This window comes from Oncorhynchus mykiss, chromosome 18 (assembly GCF_057628025.1).
Source record: "Oncorhynchus mykiss isolate SJ-2025 chromosome 18, ASM5762802v1, whole genome shotgun sequence".
Classification (NCBI taxonomy): domain Eukaryota; kingdom Metazoa; phylum Chordata; class Actinopteri; order Salmoniformes; family Salmonidae; genus Oncorhynchus; species Oncorhynchus mykiss.
Window position 1 is genome coordinate 46,350,152 of NC_143039.1, and position 12,142 is coordinate 46,362,293.

General features: G+C 40.6%; 1 protein-coding gene across 1 annotated transcript; it reads right to left on the minus strand.

The window, feature by feature from the left end:
* Positions 1 to 4,159: 4,159 nt before the first annotated feature.
* Positions 4,160 to 11,332, minus strand: zn706 (Zinc finger protein 706). The gene is given in 4 exon segments (NM_001160599.1): positions 4,160 to 4,753; positions 4,914 to 5,042; positions 10,257 to 10,398; positions 11,288 to 11,332. Coding segments are annotated over 2 exon segments (231 nt in total). The 5' UTR covers positions 10,392 to 10,398; positions 11,288 to 11,332; the 3' UTR covers positions 4,160 to 4,753; positions 4,914 to 4,946.
* Between the last annotated feature and the right edge of the window lie 810 nt (positions 11,333 to 12,142).

A 12,142-nucleotide genomic window follows, 5' to 3' on the forward strand; every position in this document is an offset into this window, starting at 1 on the left:
AAAATGGTTTGTTACTTTTACCCTTTTTTCGTGGTATCGAATTAGTAGTTACAGTCTTGTCTCATCGCTACAACTCCCGTATGGACTCGGGAGAGGCGAAGGTTGAGAGCCGTGCGTCCTACGAAACTCAACCCAGCCAAGCCGCACAGCTTTTTGACACAATGCCTGCTTAACCCGGAAGCCAGCCACTAATGTGTCGGAGGAAACACTGTATACCGGGTGCCACAGGAGTTGCTAGAGCGCGATGGGACAAGAACATCCCTGCCGGTCAAACCCTACCCTAACGACGCTGGGCCAATTGTGTGCCACCCAATGGGCCTCCCTGTCGCGGCCGGCTGCGACAGAGCCTGGACTCGAACCAGGATCTCTAGCTGCACAGCTCCCACTGCGATGCAGTGCCTTAGACAACTGCGCCACTCAGGATAATTAATTTGTTTTTCAACAGGACAATGATCCAACACACTTCCAGGTTGTGTAAGGGTTATTTTACCAAGACGGGGAGTGACGGAGTGCTGCATCAGATGACCTGGCCTCCACAATCCCCCAACCTCAACCAAATTCAGATGTTTTGGGATGTCGGCCCGGAGAGTAAAGGAAAAGCAGCCAACAAGTGCTCAGCATATGTGGGAACTCCTTCAAGACTGTTGGAAAAGCATTCCAGGTGAAGCTAGTTGAGAGAATGCCAAGAGTGTGCAAAGCTGTCATCAAGGCAAAGGGTGGCTATTTGAAGAATCTCAAATATAAAATAAGTTTTGATATAACAATTTTTTGGTTACCACATGATTCTAGATGTGTTATTTCATAGTTTTGTAGTGTACAATGTATATAGTCAAAATACAGAAAAACCTAGAGGTTTGTGGTTCATGGCCAACATACCACTCTTCCCTAGGCCTTATTGCTTAAATAACCCATGAATCATGTAGTAACCAAAAAAGTGGTAGTAAACGAATCAAAATATATTTTAGATTCTTTAAAGTAGCCACCCTTTGCCTTGATGACAGCTTTGCACACTTTTGGCATTATCTCAACCAGCTTCATGAAATGCATTTCACTTAACAGGTGTGCTTTCAAGAACTTTGTTTTTGTGACTACACTTGAAGAAACTGTCAATCAAGCGCTATGATTAAACTGGCTCTCATGAGGACCACCACAGCAATGGAAGACCCAGAGTTACCTCTGCTGCAAAGGATAAGTTCATTAGAGTTACCAGCCTCAGAAATTGCTAACCAAATAAATGCTTCACAGAGTTCAAGTAACTGACAAATTTCAATATCAACTGTTCAGAGGAGACTGTGTGAATCAGGCCTTCATGGTTGAATTCCTGCAAAGAAACCACTACTAAAGGACTCCAATAAGAATAAGAGACTTGCTTTGGCCAAGAAACATGAGGAATGGATATTAGACCGATGGGAATTTGTCCTTTGGTCTGGAGTCCAAATTGGAGATTTTTTGTTCCAACCGCCTTGTCTTTGTGAGACGCGGTGTAGCTGAACGGATGATCTCTGCATGTGTATTTCCCACCGTAAAGCATGGAGGAGGTGTTATGGTGTGGGGGTGCTTTGCTGGTGACACAGTCTTAGTTTTGAATTCACACTTAACCAGCATGGCTTCAACAGCATTCTGAAGCGATACGTCATCCCATCTGGTTTGGGCTTAGTGGGACGGACTATCAGTTGTTTTTATAAATTATTATTTAAAAAAATGGTTTGTTACTTTTACCCTTTTTTCGTGGTATCGAATTAGTAGTTACAGTCTTGTCTCATCGCTACAACTCCCGTATGGACTCGGGAGAGGCGAAGGTTGAGAGCCGTGCGTCCTACGAAACTCAACCCAGCCAAGCCGCACAGCTTTTTGACACAATGCCTGCTTAACCCGGAAGCCAGCCACTAATGTGTCGGAGGAAACACTGTATACCGGGTGCCACAGGAGTTGCTAGAGCGCGATGGGACAAGAACATCCCTGCCGGTCAAACCCTACCCTAACGACGCTGGGCCAATTGTGTGCCACCCAATGGGCCTCCCTGTCGCGGCCGGCTGCGACAGAGCCTGGACTCGAACCAGGATCTCTAGCTGCACAGCTCCCACTGCGATGCAGTGCCTTAGACAACTGCGCCACTCAGGATAATTAATTTGTTTTTCAACAGGACAATGATCCAACACACTTCCAGGTTGTGTAAGGGTTATTTTACCAAGACGGGGAGTGACGGAGTGCTGCATCAGATGACCTGGCCTCCACAATCCCCCAACCTCAACCAAATTCAGATGTTTTGGGATGTCGGCCCGGAGAGTAAAGGAAAAGTAGCCAACAAGTGCTCAGCATATGTGGGAACCCCTTCAAGACTGTTGGAAAAGCATTCCAGGTGAAGCTAGTTGAGAGAATGCCAAGAGTGTGCAAAGCTGTCATCAAGGCAAAGGGTGGCTATTTGAAGAATCTCAAATATAAAATAAGTTTTGATATAACACTTTTTTGGTTACCACATGATTCTAGATGTGTTATTTCATAGTTTTGTAGTGTACAATGTATATAGTCAAAATACAGAAAAACCTAGAGGTTTGTGGTTCATGGCCAACATACCACTCTTCCCTAGGCCTTATTGCTTAAATAACCCATCTCTCTTTTATAACAGGATATTATCATTGACTATATGAAAGTGCATGTATGAATGAGTCTGATTTACCGTTTTCAATGGCAGGTTAACCTTCTGAAGCCAGATGAGGTTCCCAAAGCGTGCTGCGCACCCACCAAGCTCAGTCCCATCTCTGTACTCTTCTACGATAACAACAACAATGTGATCCTAAAGAAGCATCGCAACATGGTGGTCAAGACCTGTGGATGCCTGTGACACCAGTGGTAGCCCATCTATCTATTCTACATCAACTTAATTGCCATTGTTCCAAAAGATGCCAACAGGGTAATATAACTTGCAACCAGCAGTTGATAGCAATAATCTGTCAATATGCTGATATATACTATGTATCTAATATTTATTTTGAGTGCGAGAGTGGTATATGAACAATAACCATACTTCCCTCTTGATTAACTAAACTATTAAAATCTACAGTAATTCAGATAATTACATCACCCTTTCATGTCATATATTCTGTAAAGTACTGTATTATAAATGATCATGTTAAAATTCAACACTTGATGGCTAGAATTTCTCAGTCTCTTTTAGATGTACTAAACATGGTTCGCAAAACTTATCCAATGTTTTTCTTATTCTTTAATCATACTTTTAACCAGTACAAATTAGTAGCAATTGAAAAATGGGAAAAAAAAAACGTTTGGCCATTTTTGTATGTACAGAGGAACGAATACACAGTGATGTAAGTCCTTGTCAACATTTTTCTGGAGGACTGTATACTGAACAAAAGAAATGTAAAATGTTGTTCCCATGTTTCATGAGTTGAAATAAAAAATCCCAGAAATGTTCCATACAAAAAGCTAATTTGTCTCATATTTGTTTACATCCCTGTTAGTGAGAATTTCTCCTTTGCCAAGATAATCCATCCACCCGACAGGTGCCCCATATCAAGAAGCTGATTAAACAGCATGATCATTACAAAGGTGCACCTTTTGCTGGGGACAAAAGGCCACTAAAATGTGCAGTTTTGTCACAACACAATGCCACAGATTTCTGACGTTCTGAGGGATTGTGCGATTGGTATGCGGACTGCAGGAATGTCCACTTCTCTACCATAAGTCACCCCCGTAATTTTAGAGAATTTGGCAGTACTTCCAACCGGCCTCACAACCACGCTTGCCCTCCACATCTGGCTTCTTCACCTGTGGGATCATCTGAGACCAGCCACCCGGGCAGCTGAAGAGTATTTTTCATAAATACAAACTAATTGTGATTGGCTGTCCCTGGCTCCCCAGTGGGTGGGCCTATGCCCTACCAGGCTTGGCTGTGCGCTCATCCAGTAATGTGAAATCCATAGATAGTGTCACCCCTATTCAGCTACAGTATATTGAAAATACTTAAGTACGCATTTGTCTGGTATCAGTATAGATGGAATTGCTTTTAACTTGCATTCGGAAGTCCCGATTTTCTGGTAGGATTACAAGGCATACATAACCTCTCAACACACATACAAACAAAACCTACTCACTGCTTTCCTTCAGAATGGATCAAATAGGCAGTGGAATGCTTCCATATATATCGCAAAATTTATTGGAAATGGTAAAAAGCAACAACAAAAAAATTGTTACAACATGGATTATCAAAAGTGATCTTTGCATACAGACCAAAACTACTACAGGATTTGGCCTCGTTTCGACCAGGGTCTTTATATAGGCAGAACCAGGCACGGTCTTGACCTTATATCAAATCCATGACACCGTCCTCAAAGAAAGCAGAAATGATCAAGAACATCTGAACAAGTGTATGGGGGGAGGTATAGAAAAGAGTTGGGGGCAAACGTAGGACAGCAGTATACAGATGAGAAAAAGTAGCAAAAAAAGTAATGAAACTTGTAGACTTGTAAATTAGTCTAGATGTTATTGAAAGAGGAATTAAGTGAAGGAAGCAGCATAGGAATATGGGATGTACGTAGAGTGGGCTCATAGAAGTAAGATGGTTGCTTCAATACAGTCTGACGTTCAGGGGTGGTTGGACATATAAGATGGGGTGCCGGTGAGCTTCTGCCCCCATTGTAGGTCGTCACACAAATATTCCCCCACCCATGTCCAGGGGTCTCAGTGTTATGTCCCTTGACGCCATTATACCAGTCGCAGTGTTCAAATCGTGTATCTGTGAATCACAACATGAAAGACAATGAGTCACAACATGAAAGACGATGAGTGACAACATTTCCACATGTTGAGCAATACAACATAACTGAAGCATACAGTAGGGCAAAAGCTTGCTGCTGACATGTACACTGCAAGTCTGAATGATGTGAGCATCTTACCCCAACTGTAGGTCCGTTGTGTGTGTGATCGTTTTAAGCCTCAACATCAACCAGCTCTGGTGGCATTGGGGACTTGGGATGCTTGCTCTCAAAGTGCTGTTTGAATGTCTTCGGATCCGGCATCTGCGTCTGTAAGGGTCAGGTAAGGAATGGAGGATATTAACAATCATTGGCTGAGACTGAATTTTCGGGTGACAAACAAACAAAGTAATAAGATGCATCAAACTACTACACATCACACATGCCAGTACAATGGACTGCACTGAGAGAAACCTAAAGGTAGGCACGTGAAACGGTCAGGTTGCTGCACAGACTATGGAGGCTCAAGTCTAGAGTGCCAAGCATTTGTTCAACTCTCTAAATGGTTAAATGACTCTGACGTTCAGGGGTGGTTGGAGAGACTGCTGGTGCCGGTGAGCTTCTGCCCCTATTTTAGGTCATCACACAAATATTCCGCCACCCATGTCCAGGGGTCTCAGTGTTATGTCCCTTGAAATATATGTACTTTTGGTAATACTTTGTATGTAGGCAACAAATACAATCATCTTAAATTGACACGTTGAATTTCTTTGCCATTGTAAATTGTATATTGAGCGAATTTCCCAAATGCGGACAGTTTGTGTTCACAAGCTTGCATTTTTAGCCTATAAAACTTAGTGGAATTACACAAAATGTTAACCTCAGATTGGTGATGTTAGTCTAAAATGTTATAGACTTCACGATGACATAAGATTGATTGTTTTAAACAGATCAATATCTTAGGTTTTGTACAATTAATTTTTCCAAGTGCTGGGATGCGCAGAGTTCAGGAAATGTCACAGAAAATTTGGGGCGGTCTCGCCATAAAAGTCAATGGCCACACACCAATACATGGATTTGACAGTCAAACCATTACTTAAATAGCAGTCAACTGTTATTCTATAGAGGGCCGTGATTCGTTTAGGTTAACTAACAAAAAAAGTGGTCTGGTCCCTATTCCATGATGGAAGCCTTCCCGAAATCAACATTCCAAAATATAGATATAAGCCTTCAAGTACTCATCTAACCGACTATGTATAGGTTATTCCAAGTTTCCGTGTGGCCTTTGAATAGTGTTAGTTCAAACAGCACTACACCCGAAACGTATGCCCCCTGTTCTATTGATTTCAGCGGGATATCGATGGAAGTGATTAACAAAAAAAAAAGTGTTGCGTTACACTTACCACGTTGGCGACACACTTGACTAAAAAGGTTGTTAGCCGTCTTCTACAAATTGTCCTCTAACCAGTGATTATTTCCTGATGGTTGAGCCATGCTAGTTTTAACAGGACGTGCCACCTCATCTCCCCCTCTCGCGTAATTGATTTCAACGTGATATCGATATGAGTGATTGACAAATAAGTGTTGAGTTTCTCTTTTCTTTTTGGCGACCCCCAAATGAAATTGCATCCCTCAAATGAACCCGACTGTCTTCTGCGGGTTGTTCTCTAACCAGTGATGTAAAAAAATTCTCCAGTTTCCATGTGTTTTTTAAAGTTGTGTTAATTTCAACAGCACGTACAACCTGATTTCCACCCTAATCGATATCAGTTATTTATCAAAACAGAGGTTTTGGTGCATGTACAGTTTATATGGTGCATGTTTAACCTCTTTATCCTACCCCCTCCTTTTTCGAACATTCTGTTAAAAATCGCGCAACATTTCAGCGTCCTGCTACTCATGCCAGGAATATAGTATATGCATATGATTAGTATGTGTGGATAGAAAACACTCTGAAGTTTCTAAAACTGGTTAAATCACGGCTGTGACTATAACAGAGCGTGTGTTTCATCGAAAAGCGCAAGAAAAACTGGTCACTGAAATCTGAAAAAAGTATCCATGCGCCCCTTTCATGGATTATTTAAAAAGGAAACCAAATTTAATATGGAGACGGATGCAATTCCTACAGCTTCCACACGATGTCGCCAAAAACGTCATATTCATTGACAAAAATCCTTTGAGACATTACCAATAGATCCGTGATTCCATCCAGCCTACCTCAATCGATTTTGGAAGATTGAAAAATGGACACTTTTCTTTTGTAGCTGCTATTGAATACAGATCGCCCAGTGATCAATTTGATTGCTTATTAACGTTTACAAATACCTAAAGTTGGGTTATAAAAGTAGGTTGAAGTGTTTTGTCAAAGAATATAGGCAACTTATATAATTTTTAAACATGACGTTGCGTGTTGGAAGAGAGCTTTTTTCGTGATGCAGACAGGCTATACAAATGGATATTTTGGGCATTCATGGACGGATTTAATCGGGAAAAAGACCAATTTGTGATGTTTATGGGACATATAGGAGTGCCAACAAAGAATATCATCAAAGGTAATGAATGTTTTATATTTTATTTCTGCGTTTTTGTGTAGCGCCGGCTACGCTAATTCTTTTGTTTACCTCGCCTTCAGTCATTTTGGGGTGTTGCTATCAGATAATAGCTTCTCATGCTTTCGCCGAAAAGCATTTTAAAAATCTGACTTGTTGGCTAGATTCACAACGAGTGTAGCTTTAATTCAATACCCTGCATGTATATTTTAATGGACGTTTGAGATTTAACGAGTACATTTAGCATAGCGCATTTCCAGGTGCCTACTTGAGACGTCTGCGTCTCAAGTAGGAGCAAGAAGTTAAAAAATACAAAAGTCATTTTATGACTGTTGCACATGTGTATATAGTACATTTTAGGTTTTCAATATATAACACTTTCTGCATATTGGTTATCAATTTGAACATGTTTTTATTTTTATTGGGATATTTATCAAAATGTCTTGTCAAACAGAAGCAGCAACTTAAGTTTTGGACAAATGTAACTTTCAACATTCATTTTCAATGGTTATGTACTTAAAAATCTAGTAAAAACTACTAAATGAACCCCAAAACATGCTGTGATTTATTTATTTGATGATCTAGTTGAAATTACCAAAACAGGTGTCATGAAATTGTCAGTTCGCTATTGTCAAGCAAATAACTGCCGGTCTCACAGTAATTGACTGTTAACCTCTCTTTGGTAGGTGGCAGTATTTTGATGTCCGGATGAAAAGCGTGCCCAAAGTAAACTGCCTGTTACTCAGGCCCAGAAGCTAGGATATGCATATATTTGAATAGAAAACACTAAAGTTTCTAAAACTGTTAGAATTATGTCTGTGAGTATAACAGAACTGATATGGCAGGCGAAACCCTGAGGACAACCCCCCCCCAAAAAACATCAGCTTACCACTTTAATTATAAGGCCAAGTCCTCCCAGATTGCAGTTCCTAGGGCTTCCACTAGATCTCAACAGTCTCTAGAAAGAGTTTCTGGCTGTTTTTTTGGAAAAATGAGTTTTTCTAGGTGGCTCCCATTTTGGCTGTAGCGTTTCCAAGCGCGTGGAAGAGAGCACGTTCTTTGGTATTTTTCTCCGGTAAAGACTAACGATTCTCCATCGCAAATTGTATTGTTTATTTACATATTAGGGTACCTAAGGTTTGTTTATAAACGTTGTTTGACTTGCTTGGAAAAGTTTTAGTAACGTTTGGTGTTTCATTTTGTATGCATTTTGATGGAGGGAAACTGGGTGGATTATTGACTAAAGCGCGCCAGCTAAACTGAGTTTTTATGGATATAAAGAAGGACATTATCGAACAGAATGACCATTTGTGATGTAACTGGGACCTTTTGGAGTGCCAACAGAAGATCAAAGGTAAGGCATTTTTTATATCGCTATTTCTGACTTTTGTGTCGCATCTGCCTGGTTGAAATATGTTTCATGTGTTTGTATGCGGGGCGCTGTCCTCTGATAATCGCATGGTTTGCTTTCGCTGTAAAGCCTTTTTGAAATCTGACACAGTGGCTGGATTAACAAGAAGTTCAGCTTTATTTTGATGTATTACACTTGTGATTTTATGAAAGTTAAATATTTATAATATTGTAGTTTGAATTTCACCGGATGTTGGCCCATAAGAAGTTACACATTTAGCATCTCCTGGCTTCCACGCATAGCATTCAAGCCACTGATACAGACCTTTGGAACATCTACACTTTAAAATGTCTAAAATCTATGTAATATAGCCCACACCTTCACAATAAATACATTTTAGACAGGTCTAAAGAAACATGACATGAAGAAAATGTAGTCTATTTCAGAAGAACAGAATAGCATACTTTGTTGTCCTTATGTTAGGCCCTGATCTGGCTATGCCCTATGGCTGTGGGCTACACTAGTTCATGTAACAGACAAGATTTGCTTAGAATTGCATGGAATTATTTTATATTATTTTACAGTATGAAGAACAATTAAACATAGCTAAATAAAATAGAATATGTTCTCCATTATTTATCTAACTTTTGTTGTGATACCCATGCTGGGCTATATATTTAGATTTTTAATACATTCTAAGGCTGCATGATGCGACTAATGATGATTTGAAAAAAGTTGCATGAAAGGCATGAGCTCTGCTTTGTTTTTGCGCAAGCTGTACACACTTCATCAGTCTTTCCTTCACAATTTGGCAAGCACTTGATAATGCCTCGAATTTCCCAGTGGCATCCCGTGTGGCCGTAATGCCCCCTAAAAAAATCCATGCCTTTTGCGGCCAGTGGCAGCGTGGTCTTGGGCTGAATATAATGATTACAATTCTCTTCTCCCAGCTGGGTGCCAAAGCACTTCTCACTCACATGGCTCCGTCACAGGATTGGGTCTTTCTTACAGATTAAAAGTGAAGACAGACACATCAAAGACACAACTGCGCACATCCTTATCCATTTCTGATGTTGATTTAAAATGGACCGTTATCATGCACCAGTCTCAAAACATGGGCAGCGGGAAAAATGCATGTCATCTATGCACTTAAATAGCGAATGGAGGATGCTTTTCCTGTGGTTCATTTTCATGTCAGCCATGTAGGCTATACTCCTGCTGTAAAGATAAGTATTGTGCTGAATATTAGGAAAGTTGAGAAATAAATATAGTAGGCCTAGCCTATAGAAAGCTGATGGGATCCTCCTCTTTTTAATAAAGGCCATCACGTAATTGCATAGCCTATAGAAATGTTGTGCAACATGACCTCTCATGAAGTGTTTGATTAGATAGTCGATTACATTTGCGTCAGAGTAATTAGAGGGACAACAGAGTGCTGAGTTCCAGGCAGTTAGCAAGTTTGGTAGGCTACTAGTAACTAGCAGTAGCATCAGAGCTTGGAGAAGCCTAATTAGTGACTAAACGGTCACGTGGAGTTTGCCTGCCGTCATACTCGTGACCGTTGGTGTGGCGGTAATACAATCACCATAACAGCCCTAGCCCTGCCTACTAAAGGCACATAAACTACCAACCACTAACACTCACCCGGCATACAGGACAGGTGTGGACAAGTGCTGCCTTGGCTGCAGTCTTCTGGTCTGCTGCCGCTCCCTTCTTTTTAGCAGCTGCCGCCTTGGCGTTCTTTTGCTGGGATTGAATCTTCTGTTGCCCGCGAGCCATAGCCTACCTGAAAAAAACAGAGAATTTTAAAAATGCAACTCATAGCATTGATATTTATCTGTTGATACTCGTATCGCAGTCTTGTCAGCAATCTATGAAGAAAATGTACAAGTGAATTTAAACACGTGACTAACCAGCTGACAACTAAACAAGAGATTATGTATGATTATTTACCTAGTTAGCTTGTATTTAGTAAACAATAGGTTTTATGTAACAGCTTTAAACTAAGATTTAGGCGTGCTATGCTATACAATCTAATGGCTAACATATTTTGTGAAGGCATCAGCTGGATAGTCAGGTGTGACTAGTCAATAGAGAAGCGTGTGGCCGAGTTTATCTTCTGTTCTGAGAAGAATGTGATAAGCATAAAGCAAGAGCCAAAACATTCCACTGTAGTGGCTAACTGTGGTGTATTCACAAAGACAACGGGACGAAACTGACATGTTTATTTGCCCAATAGAATCTCGTTCGTTGCGAAATGTTTTGCAACTGTTTGCTACGGTGTGCACTCATGATTATTCCCCGTATACCTCGCATTGTAGCTAACTAGCGCTAGCTAACGTTAACTCGGCCACACGGCTAGCACATCTAGCTAGTAAACTAGCCAATTGATTAGTAACACTTGCGTAATAACTAAGAAAAACATGTCTGCGGCGCGAACTGAAACAAAATACAGCATGGTTAGCCAGTTCTAACAGTTCTTAGCTAGCTAGCCAAGTTAGTCAGCCATTTCAAGTGTGGCTTAACGTTATTTAGCTACCGTCGCAGGACGGTAGATGGGATAGCTAAACCAACATTAATGTTACCAAATATTTTTATTTGGCTATAAGTTGAACACACCAACATGTGTGCTCTTCAATCTGATAAATAAAACGCTTATTTTTTAAATAAAATACCTTCACGTTGTTTCGCCCGTCTTCGTTCTCCTTGGGTGTTGTACCAGAATCGGAAGTTGGCTAGGAGGTATCAAAACTACGGAGCGCCGCCTTCATTTTCTTCTTCGATGAGGTTTACCGGCGGTTGGCATCCAATAAATGTTGCATTACCGCCAGCTATTAGACTGGAGAACAACTCCCTTATACTTTCGTCGAAAAAACAAAATAAAAAAATACCCTACCATCAAACACAGCACTCACTATTTTTTTTTTTTTTTTAAAGCCCAACGTGTTTTGAGCCACACATTTTTAGCAATAAAAAATACAATTGTATTTGGGGGGCTTGCCTGTTTTGTAAGTTATTTTGGCATTAATACTGTCACATATCGTTTTTGTTTTCTTGAGTAAGGCAGCTCCAAAATGCAGGTGTTTCAGCCTAGCTCAGTGCTTTCTGTGGTGGTGATGCGAGCCAGCAGAAAATAGGAGCATTGCGCCATGATTGGCTGTGTTCTGTCACTCATGGGGACAGTACGCCATCGCCAAGTTTATGTCCTTAGTAAGAGTAGACATACAACATTTCAGCCCTTTGGGTCCTGCCATAGAGTTATATTACAAGTGCCCTTCCAAGAAAGCTCAAGGTCATTGGCCACAGATAAAATTATGTCAAATCACGTTATATGTACAGTAGCTTTGATTGGACTGATCATGTCAACATCTTACTTTCAAAGTCTTAGCTATAGCAGTCATCATGAATCAAGTTGACAATCTACTGTCAAATACTTTTACATTTTTGTCATATAATCCTTGTCATATAATGAAGCGAAATTATAGATAAAATGTATCAGTTCTCATCGGCCATTGGACATAAAGATTACA